This window comes from Leishmania martiniquensis, chromosome 4 (genome assembly GCF_017916325.1).
Source record: "Leishmania martiniquensis isolate LSCM1 chromosome 4, whole genome shotgun sequence".
NCBI lineage: Eukaryota > Euglenozoa > Kinetoplastea > Trypanosomatida > Trypanosomatidae > Leishmania > Leishmania martiniquensis.
The window spans coordinates 235,238-257,385 of record NC_090139.1 but is presented as its reverse complement, the minus strand read 5'-3'; the positions used below and the strand labels follow the sequence as shown (position 1 = coordinate 257,385).

The 22,148-nt window shown below is 60.5% G+C and overlaps 9 protein-coding genes across 9 annotated transcripts; all 9 read left to right on the top strand.

The window, feature by feature from the left end:
* Positions 1 to 587: 587 nt before the first annotated feature.
* Positions 588 to 1,055, top strand: LSCM1_07458 (uncharacterized protein; the record flags this gene model as incomplete). Its single annotated transcript, XM_067324828.1, has 1 exon — positions 588 to 1,055. The coding sequence occupies one exon, from the start codon at positions 588 to 590 to the stop codon at positions 1,053 to 1,055; it is 468 nt and encodes a 155-aa protein (XP_067181435.1).
* A 976-nt stretch (positions 1,056 to 2,031) lies between these two features.
* On the top strand, positions 2,032 to 2,499 carry LSCM1_07457 (uncharacterized protein; the record flags this gene model as incomplete). The annotated part of the gene is made up of 1 exon (XM_067324827.1): positions 2,032 to 2,499. The coding sequence occupies one exon, from the start codon at positions 2,032 to 2,034 to the stop codon at positions 2,497 to 2,499; it is 468 nt and encodes a 155-aa protein (XP_067181434.1).
* A 639-nt stretch (positions 2,500 to 3,138) lies between these two features.
* LSCM1_07456 (uncharacterized protein) lies at positions 3,139 to 4,683 on the top strand (the record flags this gene model as incomplete). The annotated part of the gene is made up of 1 exon (XM_067324826.1): positions 3,139 to 4,683. The coding sequence occupies one exon, from the start codon at positions 3,139 to 3,141 to the stop codon at positions 4,681 to 4,683; it is 1,545 nt and encodes a 514-aa protein (XP_067181433.1).
* A 422-nt stretch (positions 4,684 to 5,105) lies between these two features.
* On the top strand, positions 5,106 to 6,548 carry LSCM1_07455 (uncharacterized protein; the record flags this gene model as incomplete). The annotated part of the gene is made up of 1 exon (XM_067324825.1): positions 5,106 to 6,548. One exon carries the CDS (start codon positions 5,106 to 5,108, stop codon positions 6,546 to 6,548), a length of 1,443 nt encoding a protein of 480 aa, XP_067181432.1.
* Positions 6,549 to 8,320: 1,772 nt separating this feature from the next.
* Positions 8,321 to 9,307, top strand: LSCM1_07454 (uncharacterized protein; the record flags this gene model as incomplete). Its single annotated transcript, XM_067324824.1, has 1 exon — positions 8,321 to 9,307. One exon carries the CDS (start codon positions 8,321 to 8,323, stop codon positions 9,305 to 9,307), a length of 987 nt encoding a protein of 328 aa, XP_067181431.1.
* Positions 9,308 to 10,828: 1,521 nt separating this feature from the next.
* Positions 10,829 to 11,431, top strand: LSCM1_07453 (uncharacterized protein; the record flags this gene model as incomplete). Its single annotated transcript, XM_067324823.1, has 1 exon — positions 10,829 to 11,431. The coding sequence occupies one exon, from the start codon at positions 10,829 to 10,831 to the stop codon at positions 11,429 to 11,431; it is 603 nt and encodes a 200-aa protein (XP_067181430.1).
* A 653-nt stretch (positions 11,432 to 12,084) lies between these two features.
* On the top strand, positions 12,085 to 13,098 carry LSCM1_07452 (uncharacterized protein; the record flags this gene model as incomplete). The annotated part of the gene is made up of 1 exon (XM_067324822.1): positions 12,085 to 13,098. One exon carries the CDS (start codon positions 12,085 to 12,087, stop codon positions 13,096 to 13,098), a length of 1,014 nt encoding a protein of 337 aa, XP_067181429.1.
* A 3,008-nt stretch (positions 13,099 to 16,106) lies between these two features.
* Positions 16,107 to 19,982, top strand: LSCM1_07451 (uncharacterized protein; the record flags this gene model as incomplete). Its single annotated transcript, XM_067324821.1, has 1 exon — positions 16,107 to 19,982. One exon carries the CDS (start codon positions 16,107 to 16,109, stop codon positions 19,980 to 19,982), a length of 3,876 nt encoding a protein of 1,291 aa, XP_067181428.1.
* Positions 19,983 to 20,704: 722 nt separating this feature from the next.
* On the top strand, positions 20,705 to 21,208 carry LSCM1_07450 (uncharacterized protein; the record flags this gene model as incomplete). The annotated part of the gene is made up of 1 exon (XM_067324820.1): positions 20,705 to 21,208. The coding sequence occupies one exon, from the start codon at positions 20,705 to 20,707 to the stop codon at positions 21,206 to 21,208; it is 504 nt and encodes a 167-aa protein (XP_067181427.1).
* Positions 21,209 to 22,148: the final 940 nt, after the last annotated feature.

Below are 22,148 nucleotides of genomic sequence, written 5' to 3'. Positions count from 1 at the left end.
GCAGCCGACGGGAGGGGAGGGAGGGGGGAGGAGGGAGGCAGGGAGGGTAAGCGCACGAAATATGACGAAGCGCCGGGCCCGCGGTGGGGAGCGTTCGAGGAAGGAGAGGTGGCGTCCTCTGTAGCGATGTGGGTGTTCGGGGCGTACGGGCGCCCACTAGAAGCTCCAGAAGCGTGTCCCTGCGTGCGGTGTGAGAGCAATCTGTGCGCGCGCACACAGCCAACATCCAGCGAATTCCTCCTCTTGAACCTCCCCCCACCCCTCTACTCTATATATATATATACGTTTGGTGCCCCTCTCTCTCTCGCTCGCTCGCTCGTCCAAGCAGCATCCCCCATCTCGAACCACTCGTTGTCCAGTGTGCTGTGTAGCGGACAAGGCAACCTCTCACCCCCCCTCTCTCTTTCTGTCCTCCTCTTCGCTGGTACTGCGCGTTTATACACGCCGCATCTCACGCGTCACCGCGACCACCACCCGCCCTCCCTCGTTGACCCCCCCCACGCACACACACGTACGCATCAGTGCTCGCATTCATCTCATTCACTTCGTTTACCACTCTCCATCCTTCACCCGCTTCCCTTCACCTAATGGCTCGCTCCCGTGCAGCTCCTCGTACGAGCGGTGGCAGCAGCCGCAGCTCCGCAGCCCCACCGCCACCGCCGCAGCCAAAGAAGGCGGAGCCGCTCCATCAGTCGACACCGCACACGCACGCGCAGGCGCACCCGCAGCAGCCGAACGGCGTGACAAACATCTACGTGCAGCGCCCGATGGCCGGCGGTGGCGGCAGCGGCATCCTCGGCACGATGGCGGCCGTGGCCGGTGGCAGCGTGCTGGGCCACGGCATCAGCAACTACCTCTACGGCCACAACAACCAGGCGCCGACGCAGCCGGCGGAGGCGCAGCAGCTGGCGCAGGCCGCGCAGCAGGAGGGGCACGCCTGCACGCCGCAACTTATGGGCTACTCCAAGTGCCTTGAGGCGAACCCCGAGTCGGCCGACAGCTGCAGGTGGGCGTGGGATTACTTTACCCAGTGCCAGAGAGAGCACCCAATGTAGCCTCCGCAGGCACAGCACCCTGCGGCTAAGCCACTAGGATCAACCCCATCCGTGTGTATAAGAGGGGCGGAGGCATCCCCTGTCTATTGGACTGTGTGATGTGTGTGTTTCAGCTTCCTCACAGTGGCTCTATAAAAGGCAACTAAAGCGCCAGCACACATCACACGCACTCGCATTGTCACGAGCAGCAAAGGCGCACGCTTCACTGCGTGCCGCACCCCACGCACAGAGACAGAGCATGACAGGAGCGGATGTGGCGTTGTCCCCCTTCCCCCCCTCCCCTCCGCCCCGTTGTCCTTTCCCATCTTATTTTTCCTATTGACGATTTTCGTGAAAGAGGTGTGCGTCGTCCATTAGCTCAACAGCCCACAGATCACAGGCAGGCACAGGACTCACGCGTATATGTGGCGGTTGTGGCCCTTTCTTCCGTGTGAGGAGTGTGATGTGTAGGTCGGTGATGGGGCGGAGGGGCGCTTCTCGGTTCGCCTCGCCCGTTTTTCTACGATCTCCTCATCTCCAGCTCCACTGAGCGTCTTCCGTTTTGGAGGAAAGCAATGGAAGAGAATGAGAAACATGCGCCGCAGCAGAGCGCAGGTGGCCTCCCCTCCCCCCCATCTTTCCTCCATCGAGGACGAAATCGAAGGGTGTGGAGCCACCCACCCACCCCCTGTATAGGAGGAGGAAGCGGGGGGAGGGGGCGTGCAACGTTGGCATCGCCCTCCGGCGTGTCGCAAGGCTTAGCTCTTTTTTTTCGCTGCCCCCCCTCCCCACTCTCTCTTTCTGTCCCTTGAGGCCTCTGACGGCCTCTCGCCGTCGAGCTCACCCCTTCATGAGCTCGTTAACGGCTCTCTCGCGTCCCCCCGCCCTCCCTCGTTGACCCCCCCCCCCACGCACACACACGTACGCATCAGTGCTCGCATTCATCTCATTCACTTCGTTTACCACTCTCCATCCTTCACCCGCTTCCCTTCACCTAATGGCTCGCTCCCGTGCAGCTCCTCGTACGAGCGGTGGCAGCAGCCGCAGCTCCGCAGCCCCACCGCCACCGCCGCAGCCAAAGAAGGCGGAGCCGCTCCATCAGTCGACACCGCACACGCACGCGCAGGCGCACCCGCAGCAGCCGAACGGCGTGACAAACATCTACGTGCAGCGCCCGATGGCCGGCGGTGGCGGCAGCGGCATCCTCGGCACGATGGCGGCCGTGGCCGGTGGCAGCGTGCTGGGCCACGGCATCAGCAACTACCTCTACGGCCACAACAACCAGGCGCCGACGCAGCCGGCGGAGGCGCAGCAGCTGGCGCAGGCCGCGCAGCAGGAGGGGCACGCCTGCACGCCGCAACTTATGGGCTACTCCAAGTGCCTTGAGGCGAACCCCGAGTCGGCCGACAGCTGCAGGTGGGCGTGGGATTACTTTACCCAGTGCCAGAGAGAGCACCCAATGTAGCCTCCGCAGGCACAGCACCCTGACATGAAATCACGCATCGGACGGCGCAGCAACAGAGCGCCAAAGCTGCCGGCACGCACATGCCTCGACGTCCCCACCCCACGCCCTCCCTGACCTTCGTGTACACCGTCGCCACCAGCCACCATTGATGCGGTGTGTCCCCTAGTCCCATCCTCTGCCCTTCTCTTCCCATGTGCTCTAGCTGCTTCATCGCTTCCTTCAGTACCCCCCCCACAGCTTTCTATGCCTCATGCCGTCACGGACGCGGTGGGCAGAGTCCTTCACACACGCGCACACACACACAGATGTGCTGTGATGTGTATGTGTGTGTGTGTGTGTTCGGGGGCGTCTGCTGATGTGCTGCACCTTGATAGTGGTCGGATGACCACCACCACCACCACCACTCTACCCCATGCCAAGCAGCACCCATACGCACACGCTCACGCACACCCGCGGGCGTGTGTGCTTGATGTCTGCCTCACCTTTCAACCAAGTCCCTCACCCGCCCCCAACTCCTCCTCCTCCTCCCCCCTGAAGGTCTGCGGTCATGTCCGCTCACACCCGTAACGTCAGCTTTACCTCGCTTGCTCGCTCTCTCTTTCTGGGCACCGCCACCTCTTTTCACCAAATCAGCTGTCTATGGACACACCGGCGCACGAGCGCAGCGACACCATTAACAGCACTGTGCCGCCTGCACACAAGAAGCAGCGCCGAGAGGGTCTGTACGGCGTCTGGGGCGTGCTCGTCGCGCGCAACCCGCCATCGAGGAAGAACGGGCTGTTAGCACACCTGCAGTGTTGCCGTTGCGCTGTGGCAGGGGCAGACGTGCCGTGGAAAGGCTCAGTGAAGAAGTCGGCCAGTCCGTCGTCCATGCGCAGCGCGGGAGAGCACTGGTTGAGGCGGCGTGTTCCACCAGCTCTGCGGCAGGTTTACTTTCCAGCGGGCTCTCACAGTGGCAGCAAGCGACCCTGCGCAGCAGCCTCCGCAGAGTCCCCTGAGAATAGTCGGGCGGGCTCGTCGGAGCCTGGGGGAGACAAGTCCCACACCCCATCAACTCGCCTTCTCCTGCCCCTGTGCAGCACTCGCAGCAACAACGGCGCTGTCAGCCTCGGTCGCCTCGCCAGCAACGACATCGTCTTCGCAACGAATCCGTGTGTCAGCAGTGTTCACTGCACCATCGCTTGCCAGTGGGGAAGTGATCGTCTTCGTGGCGGCGCAGCGAGCGAAACCGCCGTCGCCGAGCAGCTACAGCAGTGCCCATCGGGCAAGGCCCACATCGTGCTGTCCGACTACAGCACCAACGGGTGCCTAGTCAATGGTCGCCACGTGGGCAAGGGACGCCAGGTGAGCCTGCGCGACGGCGACGCAGTGGAGCTCATCAATGCCGGCCCACGGCACACAACGGATTACAACGTTGCGTTTGTGTTCCTCTCCGCGGACGCATTTGTGCGTTGGGTAGCAGAGCAGGCGGCTCAGCTGAAGACGATGCGAGGCAACGATGAGGACACCGCGGTGATGGAGAAGGCTGCGGAGGGGGAGGGGCAGCAGCGCGAAGCACTACAAGCGGCCGCGCGACGGCGCGCACTGCTGTGTAGAGCGCAGTGGAACATCGAGGCGCAGGTGCGGCGCATGTACGGCCACAGCGTTGACGAGTACTACTCCCTTGATCGTGCACATCCGCTGGGCAAGGGCACGTTCGGCACCGTGTACCGTGCCTCCCTGCGCGCCGACGCGCCCGCCTCATCGTCGTCGGTGTTCTTCCCTCACACTGGCGATAGCGTCTCGGCAGGCGTGCACACGGGTTGGGAGTACGCCTTTAGCAGCGCTGGCGCGGGTGCGTGGATGGCGAATCCCTCGGAGGCGGCTCAGCTACGGGACGCCTACATACGGTGGAGGGAGCAAGTGGCGCCGGCCAGGGTGCGGCGCGCGTCCGCATCGGCGGCCTCGTCGACAGCAGTGAAGGCGGAAGGAAGCACGGTGGATGCCGCACCACAAGTGTTCGCCGTCAAGGTCATCCGAAAGCAGCGGATGTTGGTGGAAGCCCTTGGGCAGCTGCAGCAGCAGCAGCAGCCTAAGGCGAACGGGGTGCAGGTGGTGGTATATCGGTGCCTTGCAGTCGCAATGCCGCCGCCGCCGCCACCGCCGGAACTGCGGAGGCGGTGGAAAAGTCAATGTCGTCCGTAGAGGCCGCCGTGATTAGGCAGCTGTTGCTCTTGGAAACGCAGCCCGGCGATCTCGCCGCGCAGAGGCGAGAGGAGTAGACAGCAGGTGCGCTCACCAGCCTTCAGCTCATCGACTCCGTGCCCACTGCACCGGCGCCGTTCTCCTCGCTCAGCGCGTTACGGAAGCCGGCGCACAAGCCACTAGACGGGCGTGCATCGAACAGCAGCGAGGACGCTCAGCCACTGTCATCGCGGCAATCTCGTGAGCAACGTCGGCGCGAGCTGATCCGATGCCTCCCGGAGGCACTCCGTCGCACATATGAACGAGAGCTGCAGCACCGCCGCCGTCAGCAGTGTGAGATCAGCATTCTCCTCGCTGTGCGTCACCCCAACGTCACCGCGCTGTACGAGGTCTTTGACCAGCCAGACCACCTGGCGTTGGTGATGGAGCAGGCGACAGGAGGGGAGGTGTGGGACCTGCTACAGGCCTACAGCCGACGTCAGCGCGGGGGAGAAGCAGGTGCCCACAGGAGCGAGCCTTGCGCGAGCAGCCATTGCAACGCCGGGGTGCAACGGCGCAGCCGCCGCAAAAGTGACTCGACCAAGGCAGCGGTGGCAGCTGCCACGGCTGGCGACGATGAGGACGTCGAACTCATCTCCGTGGGCGGCCCGCTGCCGGAGTTCCTTGTAAAGATACTCATCGCTCAAGTTGTTGAGGCAGTGCTGCACCTGCATACGATGGGCATCATCCACCGTGACTTGAAGCTCGAGAACTTGATGCTGCACCGCCCCTTCGACCGCTACGCGCTGAACGCACTGCAGCTGCAGATGCTCGTCCATCAGCTCCGCGCCTACGCTCAGCAGCGCCGCGCGAGTGGCGCGTGCACGTCGGCCGCATTTGTCACCCATGTGTGCGAGGATGGCAGCGGCGCAGTGGAGTTCACAAATCCACTGTCAGTGCTTCACACGGTGCATGTGCCGCGGCACTTGTGGCCCGTCGTCAAGATCACAGATTTTGGTCTCTCGCGAGTGCTGGACCAGCTGCAGACGCATCCGTTCGAGTCCGTGGGGACTCTGCACGGCTTCCCTGAGATGGCCTCACAGGACACTGACGTCGGGGTCGCTGCTGCTACGGAAGCGATGCCTGAGCGCGTGAAACTCATCTACTCCCGCAACGACGCAACGACAAGCTGCGGCACTCCCATCTACGCGGCCCCTGAGGTCACCGACCCGACCCTACGCCCAGACAAGGTGGGGTACAGCGCAGCCGTCGACATGTACTCGGTCGGCGTCATTGCGTACGCGCTGCTGACGGGGCGGGCGCCGTTCCCGTCACGGGCGCATCCGCGGCGGCCACATGGGCCACCGGTGGTGGACTATGACGCCCCCCTGCGGTGCCGGCGGCATCGCCGCGGCTGCCAAGCAGTGCCGCCGACTTTCCCGGCAGCACGGCGCCGCTGTCATCGTCGCGGCCGCTCCGCAGTGCCGCCGCTCGCCCTACTCCTGCTGACGTGCGGTTACCTCCGCTATCCGTCGTCGAGTCGGTGCGCGTCACGCTGCTCCAAGAACACACCGAGACGTCAGCTACGCCTTCCGCCTCCTCGGAGCACACGCGGCAGTGGCATCGACACGTCGAAGCGGTGGCGGCGTGTGTGCAGCGTGCGGAGCAGAAGCGTACCGAGGCGGAGGGTAGCGTTGGCAACCGCAACGCCTCGTCAGCTAGCACCCTCTTCGACTCCACCGTGGAACAGCTCTGCGTGTCACTCACCACCTACGCGGACCTGTGTGCGTCGGGCGGGCTGGAGGTGGACCTTGATCGCCTCGTGTACGTCTCCACGGAAGCCGCTACGGCTTGTGCAGAGGCAGATGTGCCCGTCGGTTGCGTGAGAGGACCGGATGGGCACGTCGCGGATGTGCCGCTACCGCCCATCTCGGCGCTCGGCTCCTCCTTCCTTCGCGGGCTCCTGGAGAAGCACCCGTCACGGCGCCTGACGGCTTACGAGGCGCTGCGGCATCCGTGGTTGCGCGAGTGCATGTGATGCGTGAAGCGATATGCCTGGTGGTGTCGTCATCATTCACTGACTGGTTGATTTGAGATTGAGGGCCGTCGTCGCCGTGGAGGTTGTTCTCGATGGCGCGTTGGTGCGAACGACAGCGCTGTCGCTGCCCGCTCGCTAGCGCCTTCGCGGACACCCGAATAGGGGCGCCCGCACAGCCATGACCCACTAGCCGACCCATGTCCCCGTTCAGTGCTTCATCTCTCTCTCTCCCTCTCCCTCTCCCTCTCCCTCGCCCGCCTCCGTCTCTCCTCTCCCTCTCTACTGCTGGTGGTTCCACCAGCACACACATCACATCACACATCACATCTTATTTACGGTCGAATCTCCGCTTCACTCACCGCCTTTTTTTCTGCCTCCCTTTCCCTTTCCCTTTCGTTGCCGGTCGCGGGCATCGTGGCGTTAGTGGATGGGAACGCTGCCGTCATCTAGTACCCGCCTCGGTCTCTCACTCCCTTCTCCCTGCTCCGCCCCTCTCTGCTGCGAAGGAGTAGGCGTATCCGCCATCGCCTTCGGTGGCGTGGACGCCTCCCGAAGACGCCGCTGTCTTCCTTTTTGTGTCTCCCCTTTACCCCGCCCAAGTGGACTCTGTATACACTTACTTTCCTCTTTGTGTTTCCTTTTCCCCTCCCCTCCCCAGAGCACACACACACCACGTGTCTCGCCCCACCCCTCTTCCTCCCTGTTGGTGTGTGCCTCTGTGCCTCGCTGCGCGCCTATCCTCTGTGTCTGTGTATCGCCGCCTCCGTCACTATTGCTCCACAGGCCTTCAGCGTAAACAGTCGCCTGCACGCACCACTCCCTCGCTATAATTTTACCGCTTCACCCTTTACATGTGCCTCTTGCTCTGCTTCGGTTGTCTTCTGACCGTACTGTTCGTCCACCGTGCCCCCCACCCACTCACCCACCACCACTCTTGCCCTCTTCCCCTCCTGTGTGTGCTCGGAGTGGCACCTGCAGCATACATTCAGCCCCTTGGTGTGATACGGGTGAGCTAACATAGGGAAAGGAAAGCTGTCACAGCCGCCGGAACCTGTAGAGCTGACCTTTGCACGAGTACGTGGCGCCACGGCTGGACTCCTTGTTGGGAAGGAGCGCCACCTTCCCAACCCCCTCCTCCTCCCCTCTACTCCCTCTCTGCCGCGGCGTTGGGTAGCGCCTGCGTCGTACGCTGCCGCCACGCAAATTACACAGGCAACACACGCGGCACCGCATTGGCGTTTCCGCTTCGGCATATCCGTGCCATCCCACGTCCTCCCTCCCCCATCCACTCTGGCGCCGCCGTCGTTGCCTGACTTCCTTTGACCTTTGTGTTGACTTCTCCTTGCTGGTGCCCTCCGTACGACTGTGTGCGTGTGTCTTCGTGTGTCTCCTCAACGGGTCAGCTTCCAGCCGATCCCCTCCCTCGCTCAGCGGTCCATACGTCGCGTCTTCTCGTGTCTGTTGTGTTCGGCTTCCTCTGCCTCGGTCGCTTCCAGCTCGCCTTCCCAGTCTCACCCCACCCTCCTCCCTCTCTCTCTTCTGTCGCGGCACTCGTGGAAGCTGGCCACTAATAAGCATATGTGCACATACCCAGAGGACAAGCATGGGCGGGGGCAAGGCATGGAGCACCGTCCGCGATCGGAGCTGCCGTGTGCGCAGGCGAGGCACGCCAACACGTCCCCCGCAGCGAGGGCCACGTTCCGGGTCGACTGCGACGTTTTCGCGCGTGTGTCGAGCAGCGGCTCGATGGCGATGAAGTTTCTGCGGGTAGCCGTGCCAGCGTTGGCGTCGATGATGCTCATGTTGTGGATAGCGCGGCTCGTCTTGACGCGCCTCGAGGCACGGCGGATGCGGCACCACGCGGCTCACTGGAGAACGTTGCCTAGGTACGCCGAGGTGCAGGCCATGGCAGCCTCCTTGCGTCCGAGGCGTCCACCTCCGTCGCAGGAGGCAGTAGAAGGCGCTACGCCTGCAGCAGTAAATGAATCCCGAGATGACATGCACTGCATTGTCTGCTTCTCTGTCGCTGATCATCTCGTTGAGTTGCTGCCGTGCGGTCATGAGCGGTTTTGCGCCCACTGTCTCGTGCAGATGTGGCAGTGCTCCGGGGTATACCGGCAACTTCGGTGCCCGCTGTGCCGCCAGCCCGCAGAGCTCATGTGCCCCGTGCCCGCTGCCGGCTCGAAACCCTCTGTCGATGATGTGCTGCTCTTACAGAGGTACAACGGCGGCCTCTGCGGCGCGAAGAAACTGTCGCTGCTGGACCGATTTGTGCTGCGACTGCGTGCCATGACGCACGCGCGTCTGCTGCCCATCGTCATCGGGCTCCGCATTGTTCTTCTCCACGTCACCATGTTTACCTACCTCCTCTTGCCCACAAGCCTGCCCGAGGCCATCGATTGCGTCGCACAGCAGCAGCAGCAGGTCGCCCAGCCCGGCGTGCCCGCGTCAGTCATCGACGCCACGTACGCCGGTGCCCTGCGCGCCTTGACCACCGTAGCGTACACCGTCGCAGCGTACGCGGACGACTTCTTCCTCGTAGCCGTCAGCATTATTCTCACGGGCCACCTTCTGCAGAGCGCACTCTTCAAGGATCTGAAACTCTAAGCCGTCCTCTCCGAAAAGGGGCGAGAGGGGAGGCACGCGTGCATGTCTGTGTGTGTGCATCTCCGTCTTGACGCCACACTCACACCGCCCTCATCTTCGCCAGCCATTGTCGTCAATCGCTCTCGGCATTTTTTTTCGCTCTCTTACTTCCTCCTGCCCCCCCTCCGCCCACACACGCGCGCACAGGCGGCCCGATCGGTATCCGCCACCTTTCCCAAATTCGACAGCGGGGGAAAGGGAAGGGGGGTGGGCTCCTTTACCTCTCTGGTCTTTGTTTTTTTCTCCTCTTCAGGTTTTCCTCTCCCTCCTGCGCTGTTCCCCTCCGCTGCCGTTTCACAAAATGGAATGTTTCACCGCTTCGCCCAAACACGCACACCTCTTTTTCTTTGTCCTGTTTTTAGTTTTTGCCCTGTCGTTCGTGTGAGGTGTCGCCGCCCTCTCCTCCCCACCCCTTCCCTTCCCCACCCACGCCCTCATGCCATGAAGCGATGAGCGATGATGACGGAGGGAAGGGCATGCGTGGTGTGGGTGGCCGTGCCTCTTTGCCTTCAACTCGACATCTGCGCTCCGCTACCCCCTCCCGCCCTGACGCGGGGGCATTCGAATGGAGGGGGGAATCGCACGCAAAAGAGCAGCACACACAGACAGACAGACCCCAGCGAAGCGGCTCGAACAACGACGGCGCGCGGAAATCCGCCACAGCGGCGTCCGCCCCACACGCCAGAAGAAACGGCACAACGGACGCCCAAAGCGCGGGCTTTCAGAAACCCTCGCCCCACCTCCCCTCCCCTGCCCACCCACGCCCCCCCCGCCGGCCCGCCCTTTTGGGCGCAACCAGCCGCGCCCCGGCCCTGCGCCAGCAGGAGGCGGCCCGGCCATTCGGGCAGCCCCGAGACTAGCCGCGGCCCAGGCACCCCCCCGCGCCGAAGGAAAAGAAGCCACCCGCAGCGAAAAAGCACCGCCCCCCCGGACAACAAAAGAGATCGCCCATCCCAAGGAGCCCCCCCACACACACACACGCGGCATCCGCATGCACCCTACCCTTCGCAACCCGCCGGAGGCCCATGCCGGCTTATCAGGCTGATGCTCGAGTTGCCATTTCACAGCTGCTTGCGCATGAAGAGTCGCTTTGGTCGCGTGCCCTCCCTTTCTGCATTCGTTTTTGACAGTATGCCCGCATTAATGCACCGCATACAGCACTTGCAATTGGATCAAAAAGCACCGCTGCGCACATCTCAGTGCTGCGATGCCAGCTTTCAAAACAGCTTCCAGCTCGTGAGCGCTTCTGCTTTATCCAGACTCCCGAACTATTGGCTCAAAGTATATATATATATTCTATCTCGCCCTAACTCTTTCATTTGCACCTCGGACAATCGCGCTGGTGACTATATGCCCTTTGCGCTCTCTATCACTTTTTAATACCTCCCCTCTCTGCCCGTTCCCTCTTTGCACCTTTCGAAGACAAACTCAAACAGCGAGCAAAGTCAACTAGAGCACTACACTTGCCCTTTGTTCGAGAAAATGACGATGAATTTCGGTAACATGACCCTCGGGGGTGCCATGGCCACCTTCGGCGGTCAGTCCAACCCAATGTGCAACTATACAAGCCCGCTGGCAAAGAAGTTCGTCTACAAAGAGGTTGGCAAGGTATACTACCCGCTCCGCCGTCATGTGTTCCGCACCAAGGTTCGTACCGCCGCCGAGATTCGCTTTCACGAGATCGTCAAGCGCTACATGAAAGAAAAGATGACCTTCAAGAAGGGGTGCTACGCTGCGACCATCACTAACACTGTAGAACTGGACCACATGGGCAGCATTATCCCGAAGGACGAGTACGAGGTCAAGCGCCTGACCAGCTATATGACCAGCAAGAAGATGAGTAACGACTACAAGAAGCACATGCAGGAGCTTTGGACGCGCGTGCTATTCGTGTGCGAGTCGACGAACCTGGTCGGTGCGGCTGAGAACGCAGCGAATCAGAATTCGCGCCCTGGTACGGATGAAGAGTTCATGTCTCTCATTTGGTACTCGTCCTTCTTCACGACGCTGATGGCGTTTGTCGTGACTCTGCTCATCTGGTGGTACCGCTACGGTCAGGCCCCGCAGTATGCCGAGTTTAAGTAAATAGAAAACCTCATCAAAAAGAAAAAATACTTTTCTTTTCTCCCTCCGTTTTATCCGTCTCGACTTGAGAAAAGCTTAGGAATTAGGAAATTACAAAAAGGGCCCCTCTTCTTTTGATGATCTTGAGTAAAGTCAGAAAAGGGGTACAATTTTGGATTCAGAGTGCCAGCGGTTTGTCCCCACTTTTTTTTCGTTCTCGAAGCTATGAGTACTCTTTGTTTGCTTTCGGATGTTTTTTTCACTAATCCGTTTTTTTTTTCGTGCTTGTGTGATCGAGCAAAGAAACGAACTTGTGAAATATCCGGAAAGGGATGAATTCCTAGTGAGCTGTACCTGCTGCAGCAGCGGATACAGTTTCCGTCGTCGCATTTGGGGTCTTATGGAAGCATGGGGCAGCGCAAGCCTTCTCTATAGCTGTAAAGGCTAGAAGAAAGCCAGCTTATCCCTAACGAGCACGCCTCGATCGCATACAGTGCCGTGGTGATCTCTTTTGCTCATTGAAACTCGACTTTGAACAACAATTCTAACTAGCACTCTCTTTTTCACCCTCCAACGCCCTTTCTCGCTCAGTCGGTATTTACTCTGTACCTATTTGTTTTTTTTTCGAAAGGACACTTTGCTATTGAAGCTACTCACATGTTGTTGTATCGATAATGGATGGCGGAAAAGAACGAGCGATAGCGCTGCTGAGAGAGTTCAGAGCGACGGCGACACCAAAGTTTGTCGACAGCGGCGACGCACTCACATACCTGGCGTACAAGGATGAAGTTCTTGAAAAGGTAGTTAATCTACTGAGCTCAGCGTTCATTGAGCCCATTCCAAATTGTATGCAGCGACTGCACGTCAACCATGAACAGCTTGCGAAGACTGTTATCGAGCGTACATTTGATGCGCATACGCAAGTTCTCCGGTCGAAGCTCGCCGAAGCTGAGAAAGCGGCGGACATGTGGAAAAAGGCGGCTCTTTTCGGAGCTGCTGCGGACGGAAGCTCCGAGAACCATACGGCTCCTGCACAACTGGTTTTCTGCATTCCAGAGCGACTCTCCGCCGGCTCACAAACCCGCAGTGTAGCTGAAGAAGCAGCTGCATCTGAGAGCAGCACGAACGTGCAACCGTGTTATCTCATCTGCGAGGAAGTGAAAGAATGGCTTGCAGGCTGGGTGGCGAAAATACTGGACATGGTGGCTGAGAAACTAGAGCTGTGGTGCTCTTTTCAGCCTTGCCTCGCTGCTCCCGCGGGCGTAGGCCAACAGGAGCATGAAGGGGAGCATCCGCGCTTTGATGACTGCATGAAAGCATCGGCTAGTCGAAACTCAATGCACCATGCATTTCGCAAGATGAATAGCGCAATGGTCGATGGAAAGATGTCACGAAAGGAGGGGGGCAAAGCAACTGAAGAGGCAGGGCCAGCACCTCCTTCGCTTGTATCTAGCGAAACCCCGGTGCAGATTACTAGCTCTCATTCGTACGCAACCACCTCCATTGTTTCGATACCGAGACTCTCTAACGCTGATGCACATTTGTCTCTGTATGCTCCGCCAGGCTCACCGTTGTACGTTTTGCGGCCAATAAACTTGAAGGCTCGTCCAAGGCAATCCAGAGGCAAGCAGCTGGCCTCCACCTCGGGCGCCCAAAAACGTTGGATGCCCAAATTACCGCAGATGTGATCGGCAGTGGTTGTGTTCTTTCATCCTCTTTCTGCCGATGGGTCTCGTCTCTCTTCCTTTTTATATACTTCTCTTTTCCTCTGTCATCTCGTGAAAAAATTATGAGAAATTGAAAAGTGAGAGAACGAAAAGGCTGTACCGCAGCACTGCGAAGGAAAGACGAAGGTCGAATATTTTTTCTCGTTCTGTGATGATATAGCTTGCCTTTTTTTTTTCACTTCGTCACACTAATGTATAGTAGCTCTGCGACCCCTGCTTGGATCTGCGAACATTAGCATACCTTTCGCCCTTATAAGCTTGTCGATGGGAGTGAGCGATCCCCCGCAAAGAAAGGAGATGTGTAAACTCATTTTTTTCCGCAGTAACATTCAGGTTATCCTCTCACCCGCGAACGCATGAAGAGGTTTGAGGTCTCTCATAAGGTGATCTTTCTTCCTTTCTTGGAAACTTTCGTTCTCGAGGACATGTGTCCCATCTATTCCCTTGAGCAGCTTTTTTTTTGCATAGCGAGCGCTCGGCGTATTCGCAGTAGCGTAAATAGCTCTCTTATCCCCTTGCCTGAGCAATTCATTGTGCTTAGTGTGCGTTGATCTGCATCCTGTCTTTGCCTTGCAAAGCTCGCCATACCTCAAGTGCGTTTCTCTAACCGCCGCCCATGTCAGCAGCGCGCTGCGTTATTTCACGTCCTACCATCCCTTGTAAAAAAATGATCACCAGAAGTCTGCTGCACTCATCATACCGGCCCCCTCAGAAATACACCTGCTGGCAGCCCGATAGTGTCTCCTTCAGAATTGCCCAAAGCAACAAAGAAGAGGAGTCGACGCATATATGTGGCATCACACCACGAAGTCGATCAGAAGCCCCTCACCGCAACCTGCGTGAATGAAGTAGTGGCTCCCATAAGATCCTGGTTGATACTTTCCCCACTAGGGATGCTACAGGTACTGCAACAGCGCCCTCTACTTCATTTAGCGGTACTGCCAGAGATGACACCGCAGAGCGTGCCTTCGCTTTCAGCCGAGGAGGGAACGGAAGTCAGTGTCGAGCGCTCCAGGGCAACGATCTCCTCATGCTCCATCATTCTTTGCTCAGATCATTGAAGGGCCTCTACGTAGCATTTGTTGTGTGGAAAACCTTATCACCAAGCAGCACGCTGTTGTTCTCCAGTGGATGTGACAGGGTATAAAAGGGTGACAGCATGCGCAAAGTTTGGTGCATGTGTTCGGCCCGGATACGTGAAGTATCCGTCGGTGGACAGAGGCTTCACTTTTGACTCCAACAGTAAGGTGGCGTCTGTGTGGGTGGGTGGGTGTCTGCGTATGTAGGGGCATCACTGTGACAACCCTTGGTCACCCTCCTTCCCGACCATCACCCTCATTCTTGTTTCCTTCGCCGTACGCAGTATTTTTTTTTTCGTCACATTCCCCTTCCCCACCCCCTCCGTACTATCTTACCAATATCACCGCCGACAAAGCTGCCTCCTTCGTCCTCCCCAACCCTCTTCGCGCCCCCTAACATTTCGCCTCTCTTTTCTGAGACGCTCAGTGCGTTTTACGCGCTCACACGTAAAGCATGCGTCTCTGCAAGTCTGTAAGGGGAGTTGGTGGCTTCAGTCTCCGTGCATGCCACGAAAAGCTATGCCACTATGATCATCTCTGGATGCGGAAAATGCGAAAGAAGCTCCTCTGCGTCTGTCTGCGTGTGGTGCTGTAGTGCTTCGCTCCTTCACGTGGCTGCGCGTTCGTCGGTGGCCGGGTCCGCCTCTTATCTTACTCTGCTGTACTGTCGTCGTTCGCATTGTACTTACCCATGAATGCGCCACAGCGCCTACGCAATTGTAAGGAAGTGCAAACAAAGGTGTGCGTGCGCTGTTTACGTGATAAGGGCCATGCGGTGCGCGGTGAAGGGACAAAGGAGTGAGGTGCACATGCACCTCGTATCGAAGAAAAAAAGCCTACACGCTGAGGATGAGGCGACACTTGCCTGGAGGGCTTTTTGGGGGGCTCGTTTGAGACACGTACGCGAGTCGCGCCCTCCCTTCCCCCTTTGACACCCCACCACCATCTTGTTCAGAGGTACGCACCACCATCGCTGCGGCTGCTGCAGCGACGCGTTCTTCATGTTTGCTCGACCTAGAGCGCACGCACGCACATAAGCGCACACGTCCCTTCACTTGCCTCGCACTCTGCCTCTCTCACACACGCACACACTTTCTGCAACGGTGCGTGGGCGTCTCCCTCCCTCCCCCGCCCTTTTGTACTCCTCACAAATCTCATCCGCCACTGCATTCTCTGTCGTCGTCGTTTATCGAAATATGTGTTTTTTTTCTCGTTTTCTCTCTTCGAGCAGCCGCATTGCTTGGCGGACACCCATTAGCCTCCGTTTGCTCTCGCTCCCCACCACTGCCCTTCCTTCTCCCCTCTCTTGAGCAGCCGTCGCTCACCCGGCGGATCGACTCGCTTGGCCGCTCAGCCCGCCTCTGTTTTTCTCTCCGCGTTTCGCCTTCTTGGGGGCGGCGCTCTTTCCCGTTGTCTGCCTTCACCTACACCCCAACACACATACAGAGTCACCGTAAGTGTGCGTTGCCTGCACTCTTTTTTGTTGTTGTTACTGCTTCGATCCCTTGCTTCTTCGTCTGGTCTTACCCTCTCCGTTCATCGTCACCTGCTGATGCTACCTCCCTTGCCCTCTCCCCCCTCCCTCGCCCTTCCTCGCACCGCACTCGGTCCGAAGTCGCTTCCTCTGCCTGCTGTGTACGGTGCACATACGTGCTTTTGCTGTCGGTCGTACACGACCACAGCCATTTAGATTCATACCTATCGCACGCGTAGGCAGGAAAAGCCGAGATCATCTCGCGCCCTCTCTCCCGCCCAACTCCTCCACGCACCACGCACACGCCGATGCAGCAGCAGCAGCAGCAGAGATCTTTCTGTCCACTATCCTCCGTACCGGCAGCGACACCTCCTGCGCGGATGAGAGAGACTAAAGTGAAACACAGCGGCGGCCATATGGACGGCGTTCAAAACGGCAGCGATGTGCACGACGGCCGTGCATCAAGCGCTGAAGAGGAGCACGTGATTCAAGCGAGCACGTACGCACTCTGGGAGCAGCTCTACGCGCCAGCCAGAGTGCCCCTCACCTTGGAGCGCCTCTTGTATCTGCGCCTCTCTGCCAAGGGCGACGGTGAGAGCAACGATGCTGAGGGCCGCCGGTATGGCACCAATGATCTGCAGTGGGCTGAGGCGCTCTTCGGAGAAATCGACGCCCAGCCCGGTGCCTCCACTCTGTCAGCGTCGATGGTGCCGTCGACTACATTTGCGACTGTGACGAGGGCGCCAGCAGCGCCATCTCGCGGTGCTACGTCCGTTGCGAAAGCAATGACGGAGCCTCTCCACGAAAACGGAGAGGCGGAAGAGAAACCGCAGCAGGCCTGGAGAGAGAGTTTGCCTGGCCACGCATCGAGCGTTGCGGCCCAACCCACTCCGCAATGCACCGCCGCTGATGTGGAGCACGCCTCAGTCTCGATGCCTCTGAGCCGGCCTCGCGCCCTTCCCGACTCGCCGCTGAGTAGGGGCCCAGGCTGGAAGGCGGACACAGCCGCGCCGGTCCAGGTACCGCCGCAGTTAGAACAGCGTCATCAGCAGCCGCTGACGAGCTCAGCAAAGGCTGCAGAGGCGACACTGCAGCACGTGACACAGACGTGTGTCAATGCCCTATCAGCCACTACTGCGGGCGGCGAGCATGCGCCGGAGCAGCGAAGAGCAGCGACGACCATCCCTTACTGTGGCACCTTCATGGCGCCAGCACCTGAGTCTTCTCCGCCACCGGCGCAGTGCCATTCCGGCGGCAGCCACGATGTCAGGAGCAGTGGCGGCGGCGGTGACGACAGCGGCGCGATTCTGCTACGGCCGTGTCGAGGGCGCGCCATGTCCGCCGCCTCGCCGCCCGACTTGGTGCTTCCCGCCTCCACCTCGGACGTTCCGTTGCCATCCGCGACGCCGTTGTCGCTGGTATCGGCTGCCTCAGCCTTTGACACTCCGGCGGCGCAGGCGGTCGGCATGAGAAAAGAAACAGCGGTGCCTCTGAGCCTTGATCGGGACGACAGCGATGATCACACGGACAGAAACGAGGAGGCCCTGCTTCGGGACGACACATGGTGGACGAAAGCGGCATGCACCGCCCAGGCGCTGTCCGCGCACACGTCACCCACGCTCGCGGCGACCGTGCGAGTGGGCAAGGAAGACCACCTTGGCGGTGCCGGAAGCGATGCAGATTGCAGTCTTCCGTCAGAGTCGTCTGCGTGCAGGGATGACGACGCTGAGGGCCGCAGCGCCATTGATGATGAAGAAAAACATGCGCGGGAGTCATGTGGCGCGTGGGAACATGGCGCTACCACTACCGCCCCCGTTCCACCTCAGCATCAGTACCTCCACCGCAGCTTGCGCGGCACGGAACCGAGCGTCGAAGGGGGTCCGGGGTACGGCGGCGACGGCCCAAACGGCGACGACGATGTGGGCTTCCTGTCCCTCACCACAGCTCCAGCTGGAGTGCCAGAGCCACGGCGCTCGCGCCACGTCGGCGGCATCTGTGCAGCTCCTCTGACGCCGTCACTGGGGCCGGTCGGAATGCTAAAGGACGCCATGACCGCTCCTGCCATCTCAGTGCTCCCGGGCAGCCTCCAGGTAAATGAAGAGGATAAATTCCACATCGACTCGCCGACGCGTCGCGCGATCGCCGCCGGGGTGTCGACCCCCTTGAGCCCAGTCGAGGGCCTCAACGGACTCGTCCTCACTCCATCGCCTCCGCAGCAGATGCCGCTGCCACTGCAGCACCGTCGTCCCCGTCAGCCGAGTCAGCAGGGTGAGGGGCACTCCCACCTCCTTCCCGTGACGGAATCGCCGTCACGTTCACTGCCGCCGCCCCCATCGTGCGGGTCGACGCCGCACGTGCAAGAGTGCTGCCCGCGCGCCTCGCAGACCCCACCGACGCCGGCGGGACTTTTGGCAGCTGCGATGCCGCCGCCCGCCTCCCCGGCCAAATTGGCGGACAGCAGTGCGGGCACCATCCACAGTCTCTGTGCTGCAGACACCGCGCCGCTGGTAATCCGCCAGACGAAAAGGGAGGCGATGGCGGCCATGCCGAGCATCCCTCAGGAAGGCCGCACGAGTGCCGTTGCCACTGTGAATGTGAACGGCACTGCCCCGCGCAACGGTACGGTGCTGGAGTCGCCGGTGGGTGCATCTTTGTCTGCGGGCGCTGCCAAAGACAGCCTAGTCAAGAGCGATGGCGGCCAGGAGGCGCCTGTCGCCGTTGCCGTCGAGGAAGAGCGTGTTAGCAGCGACGAAGCGGACGAGGGGGGAGACGCGGAGGTGTCGGCATCAATGGGGCCGTTATCACGCCGGTGGCCACCTCTCGCACTGCCCACTCACTGCGGCGGTAGTGCCTTGGCCGATGGCATGCCCGAAGGCCATGGGGGTTGCGTGTCAAGCACCAAGAAAGCAGCGGGTGGGAACGACGGAGAAGCAGTGCGTGCGGCAAACGGCGCCTCAGTCTCTGTGGCGGCCGCTCCGGTCACCCGTTTCACGACGACCCCCTCCCCGCTGCCCCACCCCAGCCACGGCTCGCTCGGCTCCGCTCCACATGAAGCGGAGCACCAGCAACGACAGCAGAAGCCTCTGCCCGAGGAGACGGCGGCACGGCGCTCTGTCTCCAGCATGGACTTCCGGTGGGCTGACGAAGTCGACGATGTTCTGCGTCGGCAGCAACTACGGCTTCGCTCGCTGCAGGCTGCGAGGGCTGCCACACCTGCTGGCGGCGATGGATGCCGCAGCCCGAGCACGAGTGGCTGCTGCCCAGTCGGTGGCCCTCGGTGCTGTGCTCCTCTCTCGCAGGATGGCCGGAGCGCTCCAGTGAGCCAAGACGGGAATGGTGCAGTACAGGCGCGGCGGCACGGCGGCTCAGAAGCGCCGTCCAGCGTCTCGCCTCAGCCACAGGACCCCAGAGCATACGCCTACCCCAAAGGGGCGCGGATGATGGGGCCAGGGGGCAGAGGAGCAGGAGCCGTGGCGCCGTGCACTAACGGCAGCGGCATCGTAACAGAGCTGAGGGACGTCGTTTCCCCATCGCACCGCGCTGACAGAAGCAAAGAGTTGGCGAGCCTCAATGTCAGTCGAAGTGGCGAGGGGGGTGCGGCAGGGGCGCTTGCTTCTGCGTCGGCCTCCCCTCCACCGACGGCGCAGCTCCGCCAACCGACACTGGCAGCAGTGGCAGCTGCAATAGCGGCAGATGATGCCCCAGCACTGCGCACAGGTCGGCAGCACCAACCGCAGCAGCCGTCGCCTCAGCACGCTGGTGCTAAGCGGCTGCGGGAGAGCCGCGAGCGCGACGATGACAGCAGCGACCCAGTGCGTACCCTACGCTCGCCGGCGCCGCCGTCCGTGTCTGTGCCTGATGGCACAACGAAGACGAAGACAAAGAGTAACTGTAGCGGCGACGCTCCCTCAGTGGACCCCCCTCGCCGACGCCAGCGGTTGCGAGGAGGCGCGGCGGACAAGGCGACGTCAGGGGCGTTGCTGAGCGCCTCACCAGCGAACGTCTTTGCGCTTCCACGTACCGTCTCGCCAAGGCCTGGAGCATCCGTCGCCGCTGCGCCACCTACACAGGCGGCTCCGCTGCCACTGCTGCGTTCGCGTATTGTAAACGGCGCCAACCCTCCGGCATCAGCCGCTCAGGCACCCAAGAGCGCGAAGGGAAGGGTTCTTTGTGCCGGTGCTACGTCACCTGCTGTCACTGCTGCGACTCAGCCTCCACGCGCGAATGTGAGCACCAGAACATACAAGCGTGCGCCATCCCTCGTGCCCTTGCGAAAGCGTAAGGAGGAATAGCAATAGCACCACTAGTGCACAGAGAGAGAGGAGAGAGGGGGGCGAGGTGTGCGACCAGCACAGCAGCCCTGCTCGAAGCGCGGCGGAACCGGGGCGGCCGAGCTGTTGATGTGGTCCTTGCCGCATCTTCCTGTGCGGGTCGCTGTGTGTCTGTGTGTGGTGAGTTGAAAGCGCCGTATTCCTCGAGCGGCTGCCCTCTGTCTGACCCCCTCTCTCAGCGTGAGCGATGGGCGTGCAGCAGCGGCACACACATACCCGCAACGCACACACCTCACACAAACGCATAGATTGGATAGTCCTGCGTCGACAAGAATGGATATGTATACGCACACACACACATATATATATAGGCATCAAAGGAGTCTTGCCAGCGTGCATGTATTGGCAGCCCCTGTCAGCTCCAGTGCCAGCTAACCTCGCGCCGCGTGCAGTTCGCTGGAAAGCAGCGCACTCGCATGCGCCCCCACCCCCTCCCTCTCCAAGAAGCGGCGTGGAAGACGAAAGGGGGTCGGTGTGGCGCGCCTCATCCCCCTCCACTTGCACGCATGGCAGTCCCTCCCGCGCTTTCGCTTTCCCGGCTGTACATCCTCACCTGCATGCACACTTTCCCCACAACCGCCAACACACATCCACGCGCACGTGCACGTGCACGCCATCCTTCACACGCTCGTGTCAGTACTATGGCAAGCGACCTTGTCCACTTCACCACTCCTCGGTGAAACATGTCGGGCTCTTCCTCTGATGCCAACAATAGCGGCAGCAACACGGCGCCGCCGCCGCTAACGCCGGAGGAGAAGGCTGCTCGCGATGCGCGGCTGCAACGCGAGCATGAGTCGTACATCCGCGGTATCGCGACGATGCGTTCGCTGCCGCGACTTCGGTCTACCATTGCCGGCGCAGGCGGCAAGACGAACACCAACACTCGTATTGCAGAGGAGCGGGAGGAGTTGCGTCAACAGCACCTCCGCGTCGCGGCCGCGGCCGCGGCGGAGCAGCAGCAGCGTCGCCAGGCGCACGAGGAAAGAGTCCGTCAACTGGAAACCGCACAAGCAAAGAAGCGCAACCGTCGCGCCGCCAAAAAGATGCGGAAGAAGCAACGCCTCGGGGAGAAGGTGCGGGGCAGGCTGGACCCGGACTCGGACTCGGATGGCTCTGTGTCGTCCTTGTCCTCTTCGGCGTCGACACCGTCATGCAATGACGCGGACGGCAGCGCTGTGAACAAATGAATGGGTGACAGAGACGCGTGCGGCACACACTGTGGCGGAGTATGCTGAGCATGTGTGTGTGTGTGTGACAGAGAGAGAGGCGGAGGAGGGATGCATGGGTCATCTCCATCGACTTGTTGCGTGCAATGCTTGAGCCATTGCTCATCCGAGTTAAAACCGCTGATCAGATACGAAGCTGTGCATACACTTATGCGTGTGTACATCAATGTGCACCTCTCTCCAAGGCACAGCGACAGCAACACCAGCTGGCCAGTATCTGGCGCACATGCACGCGCGTACATACGCTGTCGTCCTCTACAGTGTCACGGCACGCTTTTGTATGTCCCTCTCTCCATGGGTCTCCTCTGACGCTTCTATCTTGCCTCGGGGTGGGGGACGACGCTCTCCCTTGCCACTCACAAAAAAAAATTCGCCCTCCTCTCTCTCTCTCTGTCTGTCTCTGTCTGTCTGGGTGTGATGGTTGGTTGCAACTTAAATGTATGAGTTGTCGGGCGTGCGTGAGTGTCAGCACCCACGCGCACCCTCCGTCCAGACGCCTCACGCAACTCATTCCATCGAGCCCCACCATCCACAGCAGAGCGTCGCCCCCTCCTCCTCCGCTGTGCATCTGCCCTCACATCGATCGAGCACGAGCCCTCTCTCTCTCTCTGACTTCGCTTTCCTTTCACTGTCGTTGCCTCGGGCAGCCAGAACAGCTCACTCCACCCGACTTCCCCACCCTCTCACCTTCTCCTCTTTCAGAGTGAGCCTCTGCGTGTGTGTGTGTGTGTAAGCCTGTGTGCTCGGGCGCATCGATGGTGACGGGCCGACGCGAAGGCACCTGCTTAGCACTCAAGGGCAAGGGCGGCACGCCCCTCTCCTCCCTACCCTTACTTCCCCACCCCTTTGCCCACAGACGCACACAAACGCGCAATCATACAGGCGCACCGCTCATATACGA